Consider the following 20,503-nt stretch of genomic DNA (forward strand, 5'->3'; position numbering starts at 1 on the left):
TTTATTTAATTTCATCTTACAGTTATCAAAATGAAAACACCCGATACAATGCAGGTGGTTTATATTTCAAACCCTTAGCCTGATTGTGCGGAGCATGCATTAAAAGACGCAATAACTATCGGCACCGATCTCGCCTTCTGTTGTCCTGCTCGTGTAGGGATGCTTTTTTTTTTTTTTTTTTTTTTTTTTTTTACCTTACCGTGTGGGCGCTTTCTAAAATCCCTCTGATGTTAGAGCCAGTGCAAGGTCATGCAGGGGGAGCTGAGAACGCCACTGGCTGCCGATCCCGTTCAGAAACACACTGATGAATCTGTATCGGGAGGTAAATGAACGGACCGCTGGACCAACGGCGAACAGCAATAATTTCTCCTCAAGGTACCATCCTTTCCTCCAACACCAGGCTGCTTCAGCGAATAGCGCCCCTGATCCCTGGAGCGCGAGCGCAAAGTCACGCAACACACGTCCTCAACTTCCGGTCTGACTTTCAAAAGAATATACAGCTGTTCGTTAAAAACAACAAACAAAAAAAAACAAACAAAAAAAAAAAAAAAAAACTTTCAATGTATATTTTTACCTGCCATACCAAATAGTATCTTTATCTTGATTTTTTGGGGCATTTCGTCTTTCAAACAATCAGTTTGTAGTGATTTGTATTTCATTACTTGATTTGAATAATTAAACCTTAAACATATTATATTTGCTCCAAGTAGAAAACGTTGTGAATCCAACTATTTTACTTAACTAGAAATAATTTACTAACATAAATCTAGTGGTTTTCTGTACGCGATATGGTTTGATTTATCTGCATTTTAATGTTTTATATATTAAACGGGGGAACTATCATACTTGTGTTTCCATCCTTCAATCAAGACTACTCTCTTGTCAGTTTAAGATTCAGATTTTAACTTTTTTTATGTAGCAATAGTGGCCTTTATTTATCAATAGCTGTACAGGAGGAAGAATGGAACACATGCAGAAAATGGCCCTGGATGGAAATTGAACCTGCCATAGCAAATTAGTAGTAACACTCTTGATTGAAGACCAGTAAATTAGCTGTACTTTATTAACCTGACTCTAGCCATATGGATTTCGCTCCGCCTAACTCCACTCAGTATATGAGTGGAGCTAGGGGGAGCAAAATCCATATGGCTAGAGTCAGGTTAGTACCTTATATGGTTTCACACTAAACTTGTCATGCTGAAACCACACTCCAGTCCATCCCTGAAACAGTTTAAAGACAATCTTGGCAGCTGTCTTTTAAAACAAACTGCTCTATTATTGGAGTCTGTGTGTTTCTTTTGAATAAGATGCGTATACACACTTTTATATACTTTACTTCTTTTACATTTTCAGTTTTGTTTAATTTTAGCAAATTTGTAAGTGAAGAAATTGAGCACCTTTTCTTATTTTCTTATGTATTATCAATCTAGGTTTTTTTTTATTACCAGAACACATTTTTATGACCTTTTGGGATTTTATTTATTTATTTATTTATTTATTTATTTATTTATTTATTTATTTATTTATTTATTTATTCATTCATTCATTTTGCTAAATTAATCCTAATCCAAATAGTGGATACACCTTCAACAAGTAAGATCATCAAGATAAAAACTCATATGAATCCACATCCCTATCTAATTGATCTACATAACACGTCACATATGTAGCAAATGGAAAATTATTTTCACTTAGCTTCAAAAATGTAGTTACCGCAGTCTGCCCTCTTTTATTCGCAGGTCATGAGATGAATTTCCGGTGCGGTCCGTGGTGTCCTCGCGATACTTGACACATCGCCCCCTTTTCTTCCACTTGTGGTGGTGGAGGGCCGAGTGAGGGAGAGAGGTGGAGGGGGTGAAGATGCTATACGCATGCGCATAAAGGGGGGCGGATGCAGCAGCACAGCATCAGCTGCATCATGTCAGCCAGACGGAGCAGACAGGAAGAGCCGAGCGCTGTGGGCAGTTGTCCGTGAATTCACCACAGTAAAAGTGTTATGAAATCCTTTTATTGGGATAAATCTTGTCCAGAGCTGCAGCCGTATTACACGTGGTTACTATTCATCTTTGTGTCCCTGCATATGGTATTTCTAAGATTGCTATTTTAATAAACAGTCTGTTAAAGAGGCCAGGAATGTTTTATTTTGACATTGTTGAGGAGAAACGTCGTATTTTGCTCTGTGACTCTTGACACTTAGTTAATCGGCTCCTGCACCGGCTCTTGTCCCAGCCGTTCTTTATCCCCTGATCTATTTTCTGGCTGTGAATCAGCGGAGGATTTTTGCGCAGTCTTTTACGCGACTCGGACATGACAGTACGCACGGTAATGGATCCTCTGGGCTCGGAACATTGACTGTCGTGAGCTCATCACAGCTTCCAGGCCCGGTTCCAACATCTCGATTTTTTTTTTTCTTAAACGGTGATGAGGATGGTCCGGTAAGGTGTAGTTTCGGATTTTCTTCTTCTTTTTTTTTTCAACAGTGTGGAGAAGAAAGTCACTGGTATGATGAAGATTTGGAGCACCGAACATGTTTTCAGGTTGGTACGCTAAGGTTAGTTGTTTGGGGCATTATTAAAGCTGTGTGTAATTGTAGGTTTGGGATGGTGAAACATTCGGCTACATAATTATTGTTTTTCAGTGAGTACATTCTGTCTGACCAAGGGGCAGGTGCGGAATTTGTATGAATAGTGCCCTGGGCGAGCCCCTCCTTTCTCCACCCACCACAAACACGAGACAACATATGTTGATGTCAGGAAACCACCAATGCCAGGGGGCTTGGAAATTAACCCTATGGGAAATCATATACTAGAAATACAACGATTGAGCCTACCTTTTTCAACCAATATGGCCACTCTATTTGGTCTATGCCTATGTAGCTTCAAATGCAACAAACTGTAAAGGTGCGTTCACAACAAGAACGAGACGTTTGGAGTGAGTGATTTAAATTTTATCCCGGTGTAAAGGCGCTTTCAGGAGCGAATTAGTGGTCCGCAATGCGAAGGACACGTTTAGAGCGAATAGAGCGAAGCAAAACTGCGAAAAGAGCAAAGCGAAATTTCGCTCGAGATCAAAAATCTGAACTTTTCTGTCAATTAACCTTGTGTTAAGGGTGCTCTTTTTTTAATGTGTTACATATTTAGACAATATAATTAATCTATATTTCTATTGAACAATGACGCATTTACTCACCGAAAAGCTTGTAGTTATCTCTGAGAGAGATCCGCGTCGCAAGGGGTGTGTGTTCCCCTCTAGGTGCAGCAACTCCTCATGCCAATGGTAGATCCTCATCTACCAATAGCTACAGGTGGTGGTGCTTGCCGAACCAGAAGCATCTCTGGAGGATCTAGTGGACCCAGAGACGCGAACCCCGTTTTTTGGCTGTCCACAGTAAATACAACACCGTGACTCGCTCAGCAAAATCCATCTCCGCTGCTCTGTGCGTTAACCAGTCAGGAGGAGCCGGCAAGCAGATAGACACTCTTCCTTTTTGATGATGCAATGACACGGGATGCGGGGAAATGGCTGCGATGTCAGCGGGGGTTGTTTTCAGAGAGAGAGGTTTTATGTAAAGTTTCTCATGGCGGGTGATCCAGGCGAAAGAGTCAGCTGGATCGTGTTCAGTGTGAACACACCTTAACACACTGTGTATTGAGATACATTTTTCTCAGACTCAGCATTAATTTAACGTCTTTGTCACTTTTAGCTACAGTGCCTTATCAGATGGCTGGGACCACACCATCGTGCACACACCAGTGCACCATTGAGTTCATGATCTTGTTTGTTTTTTCTTTGGACTATTTTAATTGCAGACCAAGAAAACCTAAGCAGAGCTGGAGTTTTGGAGATGCTGGGGCCCAGTCGTCCAGCCATTACAATTTGGCTCTTGTCACACTTGCTCAAATCGCTTTTAGGACACACTGTTCACTTGCTGCCTGATAGACTCCACCCACTAACACGTGTCATGACTAATGGACAACCATTGTTGTCACCTGTCAATGGTCACAATGTTATGCCAGAGCCCTCTGGGAAAACATAGTAAAGCTGTTGTAGATAAAAGGATCTGGATTTGAAGTATGCTGCATAAATCTTGTCAGCACTTCTTTAACACACTGATATTTGTTGTAGCACATCCCCGACAAGCCCCCAAAGATGTTATAGCAGGGACTCCATGATGGGACAGGAAAATCTTGTTTGGTCGATTTTGAGTAGTTAACACAATAAAAAGAAAGGGAAACAAGAAGGAGGCCAAAGCTGACTTCATGACAACTTGAAGATGACCCAATGATGTATAGTCATGAGCAAGCTTTATACAGCAGTTCAACTTATCCTGTAACCTTATTTTTCTTTTTGCACTGTCTATTTGGTTTCTAGTACCAGTGTATTCTGGTATTTGATGTTTTCTATACTATTGCTTCTGATATTATCCTGCCCTGATTTGTGTGCAGTTACCCTTGGGAAACCGTGATCAAGGCTGCCATGAGGAAGTACCCCAACCCCATGAACCCCAATGTGGTTGGGGTGGATGTTCTGGATCGCAGTCTGGATGCAGAAGGACGTCTCCACAGCCACAGGCTCCTCAGCACGGAGTGGGGGCTACCGGGTATCGTACGAGCGGTCAGTCATAAACACTGAGCTGTAGAGAAATATATACAATTAGGTTATATAGAAGGTGTTAAGATGTGACCAATATTAGTCATATGACTGATCTTGAAGCATCTTCCCTCAGACTGGCTTGAGTATTTATGTGTCTGTAGATACTGGGAACCAACCAGACACAGACGTACGTGAAGGAACATTCTATAGTCGACCCAGATGTGAAGAAGATGGAGTTGTGCTCAACAAATGTGAGTCAGTCCCAACATCTTATGTATATGCTGTCTTTACACCTGAAAATCGTCTGCTATATTTAGTTGATGGCCTTATTGTCAAGGTGTTTCTCAGCGGCCCTCATGTGCCCATTAATTGTGGAGATGAAATATTTTTTAGGAGTTCTGATGCTAAACAAATCGTTGAAAAAAAAAACATGCAAACCAACAGCTATAATCTTCATAGACAACTTTAACATATTATGGGAGAGGAGACATCTGTTTAACAGAAATGGTTTCTCTCTAAATAGGTCAGGTGCAAAACGCCTCATTTCAAACATCTTCTATTCTGTGAACCATGCACTGGTTGAGCTTTGTTTTGTCCCAAAACAAAGCTCAATCAGTGCCAAAACAAATAATAAGCCCAGTATAGCCCGAACAAGCCAAGATAAAGATAGTCAGAAAGATGGCAGAAAAAGAGGCTACATCAGAATTATAGGAGGATTCATCCCAGATCTCAACAGGACAAAAAGAGGACTCCCATTTAACTTCCAAACAGAACCCAAAACCTTCATCCCCAGGGATACCGGTCCAGACTACAATTTTCTTTGTGAGAGCAGACAGCAAAGGAAAGGTGGAGGAGTGGCAACATTGTTTAATGATTCACTAAAGTGTAAAAAAGTGTTTTTGGGAAAATTCGACTCTTTTGAACATTTGGCTCTGCAGGTAAAGAGCCCGGTACGAACTATGTTTCTGAATGTTTACAGGCCTCCTAAGTCCACATCAAACTATTTTAATGATTTTTAGTGATCTCCTAGCTGTGATTATGACTGTTTAATTATTGTGGGAGACTTCAACTTTCACGTTGACAACCCTGAAGACAGAAGTGCAAAAGAACTGTGTGACACACTTAGAAACTTTGGTTTCACTCAGCATGTTAAACAGCCAACACACAAACAGGGACATATTTTAGACTCAATCATAACTAAAGGTCTAAAGATTTCCAAGGTCAATGTAACTGATGTTGCCCTATCTGATCACTTTTCTGTTACCTTTCCATATTTCTATAAGAAAACGCACCTTTAAGGATGATGCCTTGGAAACTTTTATCCAAGCTTACTCTGCTACCTCAACCTTGGGCTGCAACTCAGCTGATGAGCTAGTAGATAACTTTCATTCTAAAGTCTCAGACATCATTGACTGCGTTGCTCCAGTTAAAGTGAAGGTTATTTCCGGGAAGAAAAAATCTCCTTGGAGAAATGCTCCGGCAGTTAGAGGTGAAAAAAGGGAATGTCGGAAAGCTGAATGCAGGTGGAGAAAGACGAGACTCCAGGTTCACTATGACATCTATAAAGAGAGACTTTACAGATATAACTTACAACTGAAAAATGCAAGAGAATCTTTCTTCTCTGAGATCATAAACAAGAACATTAATAATGCTCGTGTCTTATTTGCCACAGTCGACAGGTTAACAAATCCTTCTGTATCCGTGGCTTCTGAACTCCACTCCACCGCCTGCAATGAATTTGCTAACTTCTTTACTGAGAAAATCCTAAAGATTAGAAGGTCAGTGTCAGGATTCTCTGTGCTGCTCTACTCTAACTCTATTCCTCAGGTGTGTCTGGTTGGCTGAGGAGGCGTGGCCCACACCTGCAGCTCGTTGCAGGCAGCTTCCTCTGGCTTCTTAAGCAGAGCGCTGACAGATGGAAGACGCCAGAGCCTTAACCAGTCGTGGTACGACGTGGCCTCTGTCCCTACTCTCGGAAACCAGCTTGTGAGTTTTTGCTCTTCGTTTTTTGACTAATTTTTGGATCTCTGTTTTGCCTCAGATTTTGGTGCTTGGATGCACTCACCCGTCTTGACGTCTCGTTCCGAAGAAACAGACCAGCAGAACCGCCTGCTCAGATTTTGCTCTGGCGCTCCCCTCATACTTCCTGGATGTTACCCAGCGAGGCCTGAGATCCCCTCTCCCGGTTTCTGCTGGTTCTGCATTCACTCTGGTCAATCCATCTGTCAACCGTTGCCGACGAGGTTCGCTCAGGATCCCTCGCCAGTTACATCAGCCGTCCTCAGCCACCAGCCGCCTAACTCCAGCTGAGTAGAATCATAGAGTACTCCCGACGCTACTTCTTCCCGGTTAGGTCCGCCCAGCTAAATGGTAAGCAGCGCACTTCTAGCAATTCCCCTGGTTCAACTTTCAGAGTTTCTTACTTCCTCTTTCTTACAGACTCGCCAGCCTTGACGTTCTGACCCAGCCGACTCACCCGTAGTTCCGTTCGTAGATCTGTCTGTTTCCTAAAATAAACATCTTAAAACTGTGCATTGCCTCCCGATCGTATCTGCACGTGGGCTCGTCACCTGAAAACCATGACAGAAGAAGGCTCTGGCCACCAAAGTCCAGCGGATACGTTCGGGCGGCAGTTAGCCGCACAGCAAGAGCAGATGCAGTCGCTAGGTTTAGCCGTCAATTCAACACAGGAACAGCTTCATAGATTAGCCGCTCAGTTTAGCCAGCTCATGGACACAGTTACTTCCGCGATGACGTCGCCTGTCACTCAAAACATTAGCACCCCGCCTCCCGTCGCTCCGAGCACTGATAATCAGCTTTGGGCTCCGCCACTTGAGGGCGCGTCACCTAGTCCGGATAAATTCTCTGGTGACCATGGGAGTTGCGGAGGTTTACTTTTTCAGTGTAAACTGGTGTTTAACCGATCCCCCCAGACATTCGCCTCAGATGAGGTTAAGATATCTTATGTATTACGACTCCTAACAGGTAAGGCACTTAGATGGGCTGAGGCTCGATTCCCTGATTGTCAGTCATTCGGGGTTACTTTTCAGGAATTCGTTACCGAATTTAAAACTATTTTTTCACCCGAGTTAGATTCGGCTCACCAGTCTCGTCATCTCCTCTCGTTAAGACAGCACGGTCGACGCGTATCAGACTTCTCAGTGGAGTTTCGTACGGTTGCCGCTGCGGCGGATTGGCAACCAAGGCCGTTAAAGGCAGTATTTTTTCAGGCTCTTGATGAATCCCTTAAGGATGAATTAGCCCGGGTGGAGGAACCCGGGGATTTTGAGGATTTTGTGGCGTTAGCTATCCGTTTGGATTCCCGGCTACGTAGTCGGAGCCGAGTTAGACCGAACCAAGTCTTGCGATCATCCACCTCTTCCACGCTCACCCATAGGGAACCTCGGTCCGCTCCACCACCTCCCGAACCCATGCAGTTGGGCCAGGTTGGTTTAACTAATAAGGAGCGTCAACAGCGCTTCTCGGGCAACTTATGTCTATACTGTGGAGGGGAAGGTCATTTCCTTAGAGATTGTCCGGTTCGGCCAAAAGACCCAGTCCACCGTTCGTAACGGGGAGAACGGTGGACGTTAGTAGTTCTAGCCCCCGAGTAGTCACTAAGGCGCCATCTCTTTCTCGCTTATATTTACCAGTTACGTTAATGTTTGATCAAGATACTTTCGATGTCTCGGCTCTAGTTGATTCCGGTTCGGACTTCAACTTAATTGACCAAACCATAGTGGATCAGCTTCGTGTGCCGGTCGAACCTTTACCCGAGCCTCTCCGGGTGTCGTCTTTAGATGGGCAGAGTTTAACTTTAATCACCCATCGCACTCGACCACTAGTAGTGATAGTTTCGGGTAACCACCGGGAACAACTTTCGTTTTTCGTGTTCCCTGTAAAGCGTTCACCCGTTGTTTTGGGTTTAGCCTGGTTAAGTGTCCACAGCCCGCAGTTTAACTGGGCCGAGTCCCGACTAGAATCTTGGTCTCCAGCTTGTCATTCTCGTTGCTTACAGTCCGCTCGCCCTGTATCTGTTACCCCTTCCCCTGAGACAGAATCTGGGGACGTTATTGACCTCTCGCTAGTTCCGGAAGAATACCACGATCTTCAGAGGGTATTCAGTAAGACTCAGGCTTGTTCACTTCCCCCACATCGCCCTTACGATTGCGCTATTGACCTATTGCCTGGGGCTCCACTACCGGTGAGTCGGCTCTACAACATCTCCAGGTCAGAACGTCAAGCGCTCGAGAAGTATATAGGGGAATCTCTAGCTACTGGGTTAATCCGTCCTTCATCCTCCCCATTGGGCGCCGGCTTCTTTTTTGTTGGTAAGAAGGATGGAACCCTTCGACCCTGTATCGATTATCGAGGGCTTAACCAAATAACCGTTAAGAATAAGTACCCGCTCCCTCTATTATCCTCAGCCCTCGAACCAGTCCAGAATGCTAAGATCTTTACTAAACTTGATCTGCGCAACGCTTATCATTTGGTTCGGGTGAGACAGGGGGATGAGTGGAAAACGGCCTTTAAGACCCCGCTAGGTCACTTTGAGTACTTAGTCATGCCTTTTGGTTTGTGCAATGCTCCGGCAGTTTTTCAAGCATTGGTGAACGATGTCCTTCGGGATTTTTTGAATGTTTTTGTTTTCGTCTATCTAGACGATATCCTGATTTACTCTCGTGACCTAGAACAACATAAACAACACGTCCGTCTTGTTCTCCAGCGATTATTAGAGAATCGCTTATTTGTTAAGGCCGAGAAGTGTGATTTTCACCAGTCTTCTGTTTCCTTTCTTGGTCTTGTTTTAGAGGGCGGACAGGTCAAGTCTGATCCAGAAAAGATAAGGGCAGTGGTGGAATGGCCTGTTCCTGAGTCGCGCAAACAGCTCCAACGCTTTCTTGGTTTCGCTAACTTCTATCGGCGCTTTATCAGGAACTATAGTCAGGTAGCATCTCCGTTACATGCTCTCACTTCCCCCAAGGTTCCTTATGTCTGGAGTCCAGAGGCCGAGGAGGCTTTTAGTAAACTTAAGTCTCGTTTTTCCCAGGCTCCCATACTAGTTCACCCCGACCCAGCCAAACAGTTTATTTTAGAGATCGATGCCTCTAATACCGGGGTGGGAGCGGTTTTGTCCCAACAGTCTGAGGTTGACTGTAAGTTACACCCTTGTGCGTTCTTCTCCCGTCGTTTATCCCCGGCAGAGCAGAACTATGATGTAGGTGATCGTGAGCTACTAGCTATTAAACTAGCGTTGGAGGAGTGGCGGCACTGGTTAGAGGGATCCGAGCAGCCCATCATAATATGGACAGATCACAAGAACCTCTCCTATCTGCAGTCAGCCCGTCGACTCAACTCAAGACAGGCCCGTTGGTCTTTGTTTTTCTCTCGATTCAACCTCACCATCACCTACAGACCCGGCTCCAGAAATGTCAAGCCTGATGCACTGTCCCGTCTGTTTACCTCTTTTGAACAAGAGAGGGAGCCGGAACCGATTCTTCCTCCCACTTGTACTGTTGGAGCGCTGCATTGGGATCTGGAGGACAGAATCAGACAGGCCCAACTTTTAGACCCGGACCCAGGTACGGGGCCACCTGGACTTAAGTACGTTCCCCAGTCTGTTCGTCCTGAGGTTCTACGTTGGAGTCATGACACGAAGTTTTCCGCCCATCCGGGCATTTTTAGAACCCAGTCCCAGGTCTCCCGGCGTTTCTGGTGGCCTTCATGGACTAAGGATGTTAGAGAATATGTTCTAGCCTGTCCCGTTTGCGCCCAGAATAAGTCTTCTACTCAGCCACCTTCCGGTTTGTTAAATCCTCTTCCCATCCCCAGACGTCCTTGGTCCCACATTGCGATTGATTTCGTTACCGGTCTCCCCTTGTCCCAAGGTATGTCAACTATCTTGACGGTAGTTGATCGGTTTTCTAAGTCCTGTCATCTTATTCCTATCCGCAAATTACCCAACGCCCTCCAGACAGCTCAGCTTCTTATCAAACATGTGTTCAGACTTCACGGCATCCCTGTTGACATCCTCTCTGACCGGGGTCCTCAGTTTATCTCCCAGGTCTGGCGGCACTTTTGCTCTGCTCTGGGTGCCCGTTATACACTCACCTCTGGATATCATCCTCAGACAAATGGCCAAACTGAACGCATGAACCAGCAACTAGAAACTACTCTCCGCTGCCTTACGTCATCTTCACCCTCTGACTGGAACAAGTTTTTGCCCTGGGTGGAGTATGCCCTTAACTCACACATCACCTCAGCTACTGGACGTTCACCTTTTGAAGTTGCTTTAGGATATCAGCCTCCACTTCTACCCACAGATGAACTCAGGATTCCCTTCACCTCCGTAAACGACTACATTGCTCGCTGCCAGGACATCTGGAGATCAACTATCACTGCCCTCACTCGCACCGCAGAGCGGAGCAAGAGGTTTGCCGACCAGCACCGCCGACCAGCTCCTCAGTATCGCCCCGGTCAGAAGGTTTGGTTATCCTCCAGAGACGTTTTGTCCAACCCATCCGCTAAGAAGCTTGCTCCCCGGTTCACTGGTCCCTATGAGATAGAGACAGTGATTAACCCGAGCACCGTCCGTTTACGTTTGCCCCCTCACTCCCGAGTACACCCTACTTTTCATGTGTCCCAGATCAAGCCCGTTTTGGACAGCAACTTGTGCCCTCCTTCCGGACCCCCTCCACCCTCCCAGGACAGTCAGAACCCTCGGGTTCTCAGGGTTGTGGATGCCCGTCGGCGAGGTAGGGGTCACCAATACCTCGTCGACTGGGAGGGTTGTAGCTCTGAGGAGCGCTCGTGGGTTTCCGCAGCTACTATCTTGAATAAGGACTTGATTTCAGATTTTTGGGCTACTCAGCCCAGCACCTCTTCGTCTGGGCCGCCAGGAGGCGGCCGTTGAGGGGGGGGGGGGTAGTGTCAGGATTCTCTGTGCTGCTCTACTCTAACTCTATTCCTCAGGTGTGTCTGGTTGGCTGAGGAGGCGTGGCCCACACCTGCAGCTCGTTGCAGGCGGCTTCCTCTGGCTTCTTAAGCAGAGCGCTGACAGATGGAAGACGCCAGAGCCTTAACCAGTCGTGGTACGACGTGGCCTCTGTCCCTACTCTCAGAAACCAGCTTGTGAGTTTTTGCTCTTCGTTTTTTGACTAATTTTTGGATCTCTGTTTTGCCTCAGATTTTGGTGCTTGGATGCACTCACCCGTCTTGACGTCTCGTTCCGAAGAAACAGACCAGCAGAACCGCCTGCTCAGATTTTGCTCTGGCGCTCCCCTCATACTTCCTGGATGTTACCCAGCGAGGCCTGAGATCCCCTCTCCCGGTTTCTGCTGGTTCTGCATTCACTCTGGTCAATCCATCTGTCAACCGTTGCCGACGAGGTTCGCTCAGGATCCCTCGCCAGTTACATCAGCCGTCCTCAGCCACCAGCCGCCTAACTCCAGCTGAGTAGAATCATAGAGTACTCCCGACGCTACTTCTTCCCGGTTAGGTCCGCCCAGCTAAATGGTAAGCAGCGCACTTCTAGCAATTCCCCTGGTTCAACTTTCAGAGTTTCTTACTTCCTCTTTCTTACAGACTCGCCAGCCTTGACGTTCTGACCCAGCCGACTCACCCGTAGTCCGTCCGTAGATCTGTCTGTTTCCTAAAATAAACATCTTAAAACTGTGCATTGCCTCCCGATCGTATCTGCATGTGGGCTCGTCACCTGAAAACCATGACAGTCAGTCTATACATCAATATCAGCTCCAGAACCAAAGCTGTATTCAGCTGGAACTTTTTCTGACAAAATGTCCCAATTCAGCCAAATAAACTACAAAAGCTTATCACTCAGCAGCTAAGTTCCTCCTCCTGCTGCCTTGATGTTTTACCCACAGCTTTCTTTAAGAAAGTTTTGCCTGTCATAGCATCTGATTTGACTCAGATAATAAACACGTTCCTTCTGTCAGGTGTTTTCCCCCAGTCCCTAAAAACAGCAATTATCAAACCACTAATGAAAAATAACAATTTAGACAAACTTCTACTCCAGAACTACAGGCCCATCTCAAACCTCCCCTTTATCAGTAAGATTATTAAAAAAGCTGTGTTTCAACAATTAAACACCTTCTTAACAACAACCAGCCGCTTTGATGGTTTCCAGTCAGGTTTCCGTGCTCACCACAGTACAGAGACTGCCCTTATCAAGGTGTTTAATGACATCCATATAAATACAGACTGTGGAAGAACCACCGTGCTGGTTCTATTGGACTTCAGTGCAGCATTTGATACTGTCGATCACTCCATTCTGTTAGAGCGCCTGGAGAACTGGGTCGGCCTCTCTGGTACAGCTCTCCACTGGTTTAAATCCTACTTAAAGGACAGGGACTTTTTTGTATCAGTAGGTAACTTTACATCAGAGATGACAAAGATCACATGTGGGGTTCCCCAAGGGTCCATCCTGGGTCCCCTCCTGTTCAATATCTACATGCTCCCTCTAGTTCATATCATAAAAAATAACAACATCAGCTATCATAACTATGCAGACGACACACAGCTCTACATCACCATGTCACCAGGTGCTTTGAAGAAATCAATGTATGGATGTACCAAAATGTTCTTCAATTGAATTAAAACAAAACTGAAGTTATAATATTTGGACCATTAGAGGAGAGATCAAAGGTTAGCACACAGCTTCAGCTGCTTCAGCTAGGAACCACTGATCAGGCCCGAAACCTGGGTGTAGTGATGGACTCAGACCTAAACCTCCAAAAGCATCTAAAGACAATTTTAAGGTCGGCTTTCTATCACCTGAGGAACATTTCCAGGATTAAAGAACTAATGTCTCAGAAGGATCTGGAAAGACTAATCCATGCATTTATATTTAGTAGAATTGATTATTGCAACGGTGTTTTCACAGGTCTGCCTAAAACGTCGATCAGACAGCTGCAGCTGATCCAGAACGCTGCTGCCCGCGTCCTCACTAAGACTAAGAAAGTAGAGCACATCACCCCAGTTCTAAAGTCCTTACACTGGCTCCCTGTATCTCAGAGAATAGACTTTAAAATACTTCTGTTAGTCTATAAATCCCTGAATGGCTTAGCACCTAAATACATTACAGACTTGTTATCAGTGTATCAACCCTCCAGACCACTAAGGTCTTCTGGCTCCAGCCTGCTCTGCATACCTAGAACCAGAACCAAACACGGAGAAGCAGCATTTAGTTCCTATGCTCCACTTATCTGGAACAAACTTCCAGAAAATTGTAAAAGTGCTGAAAGCCTGAGTTCCTTCAAATCAAGATTTAATAATTAATTTGTTTAGGATTGCCTTCGACTGTCCTAGTTAAACTGTTTTACTAAAACATCATTAGTTTAACTTTGTAGTCCAACTGTTTTAAATGTTTGCTTTTAGTTTCTATTTTCCCATGTTTTATTTAGTTTCTACATGTTATTCCAACTTGCTTGTTTTCTTATATTTTAATTATGAAAAGCACTTTGCATTGTCTTTGTGCTGAATGTGCTATACAAATAAATTTGCCTCACCTTGCCTTACAAATGTAAATGAGTAAACTGTGGCACAGTACTGATCATAATACATAAAGGTTCCCCACCTCTCTGTAATTATCCTTTCTGCTGTATAAAATCCCATATAAATGTGTTGTTTATAACATATTTTGAATAAACTGTATTCACCAGATTACTCTCACCAACCTGATATCAGTGGATGAGAGACTTGTTTATACACCGCACCCAGAAAACCCAGAGGTGTAAGTAATAGTTGCTACATTTTGCACTTTATTTGCTTAATTTCTGTTTTATTAGAGAGTGGGTGTTGCAAAAAGTTTGGGAGAAAATCTGTGGTATTCTTAAAATTCCAAACCTGACTCTCGCCAGATGGATTTCGTTTTGCAAAACTCCACACATCCGTCTGGCATTGCTCCATTGGAGATGTATTTCAGAAGGAGGGGCCTTATCATAAATCCTTGCATATGATTGGATAAACCACTTGTCCATCATCTTTACTGACTACTTCAACCACTTGCATCGAAACCAGCACCGAAACCATCGTTTCCACTAACAAAAGTCGTCAAAGCCATTCTTTGTTGATCTTTTAAAGAATTGATATTCAGTAGATTAGACAACACTGATGAAATAGCAGCATCAATGTTACCGGGTGACCAGATTTCCCTAATGAAAACTGGGGACGTTTCTGATTTTGCTAAGGGGCGGGCGCAGAGTCTTTGTGTTGGTTTGTTTTGCCCAATCTGCAACGCTGACGAGGTGGGGAAGGAGTGTTCAGCTCAGCTCTTCTACTACATCGGGACAGTGGCAGGACCGGGTAAATACCTCTTGCTGCCTTCATTTTTTTTACTCCATCGTGATACACTGAAATCAGGGACATTTCGGGGGACAGCTTTTGCCAGGGACATCCAAACCTTTCAGGGACGTCTGGTCACCCTTGCTTCCTCGCTGCTTGCCGCCATTGTTGCCTGAATCCAAACAGTCGATTCTCTGATATGTCACATCTGCAGAAATCCCACACGGCGATCCTGATTGGCTCGTCCATTTTATGTGGTATTGAAATCTCTCCCAATGGCAGCGAGTCCAGATGGATGTGTGTGTGGAGCCGTATGGAGCTTGGCGGAACTACATCCACCTGGCGAGAGTCAGGTTTTAAAATCCCAAAATTTTGCATTGCTTATTTTTCCTTTCTTTTTGTTTTTCTCTGCATCTGCTCCTCAGTACTGTCCTGACACAGGAAGCCATCATTACAGTGAAGGGAGTCAGTCTGAGCAGCTACTTGGAGGGGATGATGGTCAGGAGTATGTCTGCTAATGCTCGGAAGGTAAGACCCTCTAAATTCTTTGTATTTATAATTACTCATTAAACACTCTGAAGAACTTATGTGAAATAGTCCCTTACAGAAGCGTTCATATCCATTGGATTCTTTATATATTGTAAAGCTACAACCACAAACCTTTTCATTGGATTTTATGTGGTAGACCAACAGAATGTAGTACATATCTGAGAAATTGAAGGATAGGGGTATATGGCTTTATTAGTTTTATGTTATAAATAGAGACCTGAAGAGTCTGATGTATATTGTATTTGTTTTCGGGCTTTCTGGGTTGCAAATCCTCTTTCGCTACCATTATTGCAGTGATTCAGGGGTAGACTACCACTCTACTAGCTTTGTACAACATGTTTGCAGTTCTTTGCCAAATAGTGTACCCTCAATCGGATTGAATGGAGCTGGGTCCCCAACATGGCCTTAGGCAAACTTTAAATGTTACTACATTTTTTTCCACAATGCCTTTCGTCTTGCCACGCTTCCATGAAAGCTAATTGTCCACCTGAGCTGGGGATCTTTACAGCTCCTCCAGTTGCGATGGGTCTCTTGGTTTCTGATTAATGCCCTTCATGCCCAGACTATTTGTTAACGTGGGCAGCCATGTTTTTGTACGTTTTCCATCGTGCCATGATGATGATTTTTTATTTTTGGATGATACACTGAAGAGGGTCTCTTGGCCTTCATGATGCAGTTTGTTCTCTAAGAAATCTCTAAGAAACCTCCAAGGTCTTCAAAGATTCTCAAGCCCCATTGGAAGTGTTGGCATTTGTTGCCTCTTCCTTGTCAAGTTTGTCCTTCTATGGAAAATAAAAGGGTTGTGGCTCACAAAGCACAAGTCTCCGAGTTTGCAAAACAGGTGGCCTTTCCACAGTTCCTAACCTCAGCTCACAAGAATGTAGTGCATCAGGTTGTTTTGTTGAAGAAGTTTGCTAAACAGGCAAGTCAAACATCTTTGTGTAGATGCAAATGTTTAAAAAAATGAATGTTTATTTTACAAGAAAGAAAAATGGAAGAACCCTTCTCTAATGGTAAGGCATAAGGGTGGACCGTTGATGATTTGGGCATTATGTCATAATAACAGCATGGAGAATATTTTTATGCCGATTCATATGATGGCAAACATTACATTGTTAATTAATAAACTGAAGATGACTTTTGCCACTTTAAAAGGATCTTATACTCCCCTTTATATCCACAACAGATCACCTAGAAAGCTGTAAGATTCACATGGCTCTCACAGCTTTAATGCCATTATATGGCTAGACCCTCAAAGAAAGCATGTGCAAGGGAGCTAAATAATTTCATCAAGCTTTAAGTCTGTAGCAGGAGGAAAATGTTCAAACAAGGACTGAAAGATTAAAATGTTATGCTAATTCTTCCATAACCTCTTAAGACCTGAGAACTTTAGTGCAAACATAGGCTTTACATGGAAAAAGGCTGGAAAAGATCAGTTTCAAACATATATGTTTGATCAATTGTCAACCCCATTTACAGATTCGTCCGGAGAGAGAAAAAAATATGTTTGAAGAGACACTGATCATTTTCACGCATCAAAAAGTCTACATTTAGACTAAAATGATTGGGTCCTAAGAGGTTAAAATAAAGAAGCTGTCATTTTTTTAATTGCTTTGACAGATAAAGTCACGTTTTGGTCCCTTTGTATTTTGCAGTAAAACCTTGTCCAGACTTTTGCATGCGCTGGTTTCTGAACGGCCTGTCTTGGAAGTGAACATTTGAATCACATTTTCATTTTACAAGGATGTTTTCGTTTTCGTGCTTGAACTCTTTTATTGTCTTATTCCCTCTGTCGATCCTTAGGGCTGGGATGCTATTGAATGGATAATTCAGAACTCTGAAAGGGAGAACGTACCGCTCTGCGACATTTACTAACACTGGTAACTCTGCTCACCTATGAAACCTTTTTTCCAATTCTACCAGACTACCCAAAGAAAGCATCCTATTTTAATCTCATAAAACATCTTCTGTTATTTGTATCGTAGGATTCCGGATCCACTGACGGCGGATTTCCTCAGCTACTCCTCGTACCTGAAGGGGGGGGGGGTCCTAAGCATCCTCCGATCCTCTGCAGTTGTTTCTTTCATGTAAAGGAAACTGAATCTTTGCCAAAGTGAAGTGGTTCTTAAAGCATTCTGGGATTGTGTGGCCGGGTTTGGTGGTTGTGGCTCATTTGCTAACTCCTCATTTGCATCCCAATAACTGTTAAACTGCAGGGTGACAAAACAGAGAGTTGGGTCCACTAAACAAACCTAGCAGACTTTAACATTTTGAATGTCATCCTACTCTATATTACTTGTACAGTGTCACTTAAAGAAAAATACTTGATATAGTTTATAGATGGAAGCAACGGGAAGAAACACACTGATAGTTTTTTTTTTTTAACAAAGTACAGTGCAATGTAATTTTTATGCAATAGCTCAAAGGCTTTATTTTAATTAGTTTACTACTTTATTGTTGGAAAATGAAAACAATAGTGTGAAAGGGTTCAGATATAGAGATGTTAATGGTGCTTACTTTGTGTTACACTGGACTAAAAATGAAATGTTATAGAATACGCCTGATTTTTATCTGCCATAAAGGTTTCAGTCCTGGATCGCCAATATTTTTCATGCATAATATCAGCTCTGTGTGTATCAGTCTTCAGCAGTGTAATAGTACGGGTAAATAGGCTTGGGGAGGGGGGGGAATAGCTAAAAGGAATTACCAGCATTATGGTTTGAAAGTTAACTTCTGCCAGCGTTCAACAGGCTACAAGAGTTACATTGCGGATTTAAAATAATATGTCTTTCTGAAGTATTACACATGAAGATGCCTTAAGTAATTCAACTTATTTGGCCCTAAAGTGTCCTGGGCTGTTACCACTGGAGTGTAAAGACAAAATGTTAATGCTGCCATTCAAGGGCGTGTGGTCATGCCAGTGTTGGGTGTTCAGGGACCTAATGGTTCAGATTAGTTTGACGCAGGTTGAAAAAAAAAAGATCTTAATTTGGAATACGAGTGACGGCTCGATATCTGTCAGCTTCGATTAGCTTTTACGTGGAAGTACAGTCCTGCTCAAGAGCTTACAGATCACAAGCATGAATTTCATATTAGTCTTGAAGTTCACTTGTTTTTCAAAGTAAGAATGTGAAGCACACTTTTGAACTTAAGGATTTTCTTTTATCCGAGAAAAGTCAAAGTTATACACACCGGCTCAAATATATACTTATACACTAGTATCTACATAAATGTCCCCTTGCCGTATTGCATCTAGTATCAGAAATAGTCGAGTCCATTTAAGTTGGTTCATGTGCTGGGAAAACGGGGACTGTAAGCACGGTCCATACGTTTTCATTGTAATTGATGCTTTGGCCATTCCAGAAGCTTAATGTTGGCCTCTTTTATCCTCTTAAAACACTTTTCATGTGTCTTTAGGATCGTTGTCCCACTGAAACATCCAATTTTGTTGAAGTTTCAGTCAAACTTTTGAACCTTGGATAAAGGAAAATTGGTTAGGACATTCAGGAGCATTACAGAGACCACAAAGGCTTAATACATAGTAGGTGCTGGAACACCAGTGTCACTGGCCAGAGTGAGGCAAGTTTAATGACACGGGAGACCCGAGGGGCGCCGACCAAACAAGAAGCGTCTTCTCTAAAACTGACACCTCCAAGCTTGACTGAATTTTGTAGCTTCTCACCTGGACGATCAAAATGTTTTCCATAGAAGGTCAAGCATGGTGGTAGCATTAAGCTGTGGGGCTGTTTAGCCCCCAGTGGCATTGACGCATTGGACATGTCTGTGGAATAACGGAAGATGGGGGTCGAGCTGCAAATTCTTCGACTATCCCTCAAAAACAACAGCCAAGCATCTGAACTTGGATAAATTGGATTTTACTTCAAAACGTGTGTTGGAATGGATAAGGCAGACTAACGTTAAGCTTCTGGAAGAGCCAAGCCCTCAACACTGCTGAAAATATATAGGTCTGTGTCAGGAAATCCAGCAATTTGAACAAGTTCTAGCATTTCTGCTAAGAAGAGTTATCAGATGTTCCCCCTGAATAATGCCAAAAATGGGTTGATGGTTTCTCTGAAACCTTTTTTTTTTAACCACATTTTTTAATTTAAAACGCATACTATTTTTAAAGCACCTTTGTAGAATGAAACCAATAAAGCTTAGCTCATGCGCTATCCCGGGAGATTATGACATTTCTTCAATAACAAAATGTTTGGTCATCCAGGTCTGAAAACAACACAGAAATCACAGATCTTGCACAGTTTTGCACGACAAAGGTAAAATGGGAAGGACTTTGGTGAAGAAATATGATGAATCTGAAATGTATATGAAAGAAAGACTGGATTGTATCATCAACATTGCCCTCACCTAATATTTAACACTAACGAGCAGTTTGGAAACACATACCGGGGAGGGATGAAGACCAGTGGACACTGGTGTTAAAGATGGGCAAATGTACTCTTTTATCTGGCCTTAACGGGGTTCCAGTGTTCGTTTCATGCCTTTGCCAGTCATACGCATCATGCTTCCAAATGCCGTGCTTATCCATAGCTGCAACCTCTATATCCTGAAGATCAGGAGCAGTACTGTATGTGCGATGATGCACACTGTGACTAATGTGCTAAACAATGTTTCTGAGTAAACTTTACATATTTGTATAATGAGGAAAAAAAATGTGTTTAGTAAATGCTATTGCTTTCATTTTATCTGTGTTGCATCAAGATCTGTTGTTTTTAACCTCAACTTTTGCCTGGCTGCAGCGAAAAGAAACGCTAAAACAATTAAAGCAGAAGTGAAAAACGAAGATTGATGTTGGCGCTTGTTGTTCAAGACTATGCTATATTATAATGTTTCCAATGCTAATGGCCAGGATTGAGTTAAGACAGAAAACAGTTGTTCATACAGAGATGAAGACTAACGGGAGCCCTGAAGCAAAGCCAACCTGATGGCCGTGCTGATGCTGTGGAGGAAAACCTCCTGTAAACATGGAAACCTATAACACGTCAGCACAGCAGATTAAACATTTAAATCCTGGAGAAAAGGTACACAGCCCGGGGCCTCA

At 43.5% G+C, this 20,503-nt stretch overlaps 1 protein-coding gene across 1 annotated transcript; it reads left to right on the forward strand.

Moving 5' to 3' along the window:
- Nucleotides 1-1,951: 1,951 nt before the first annotated feature.
- On the forward strand, nucleotides 1,952-17,492 carry prelid3a (PRELI domain containing 3A). Its single transcript, XM_012864671.3, has 7 exons — nucleotides 1,952-2,537; nucleotides 4,446-4,614; nucleotides 4,755-4,844; nucleotides 14,274-14,344; nucleotides 15,321-15,423; nucleotides 17,248-17,324; nucleotides 17,430-17,492. The coding sequence occupies exons 1-6, from the start codon at nucleotides 2,503-2,505 to the stop codon at nucleotides 17,317-17,319; spliced, it is 540 nt and encodes a 179-aa protein (XP_012720125.1). The 5' UTR covers nucleotides 1,952-2,502; the 3' UTR covers nucleotides 17,320-17,324; nucleotides 17,430-17,492.
- Nucleotides 17,493-20,503: the final 3,011 nt, after the last annotated feature.

This window comes from Fundulus heteroclitus, chromosome 3, assembly GCF_011125445.2.
Source record: "Fundulus heteroclitus isolate FHET01 chromosome 3, MU-UCD_Fhet_4.1, whole genome shotgun sequence".
Classification (NCBI taxonomy): Eukaryota; Metazoa; Chordata; class Actinopteri; order Cyprinodontiformes; family Fundulidae; genus Fundulus; species Fundulus heteroclitus.

Coding starts and splice junctions, on each gene's coding strand:
- prelid3a (XM_012864671.3), top strand. CDS start 2,503: ATGATGAAGATTTGGAGCACCGAACATGTTTTCAG. Junction 2,538..4,445: donor AGCACCGAACATGTTTTCAG/GTTGGTACGCTA, acceptor ATTTGTGTGCAG/TTACCCTTGGGAAACCGTGA. Junction 15,424..17,247: donor TGTCTGCTAATGCTCGGAAG/GTAAGACCCTCT, acceptor GTCGATCCTTAG/GGCTGGGATGCTATTGAATG.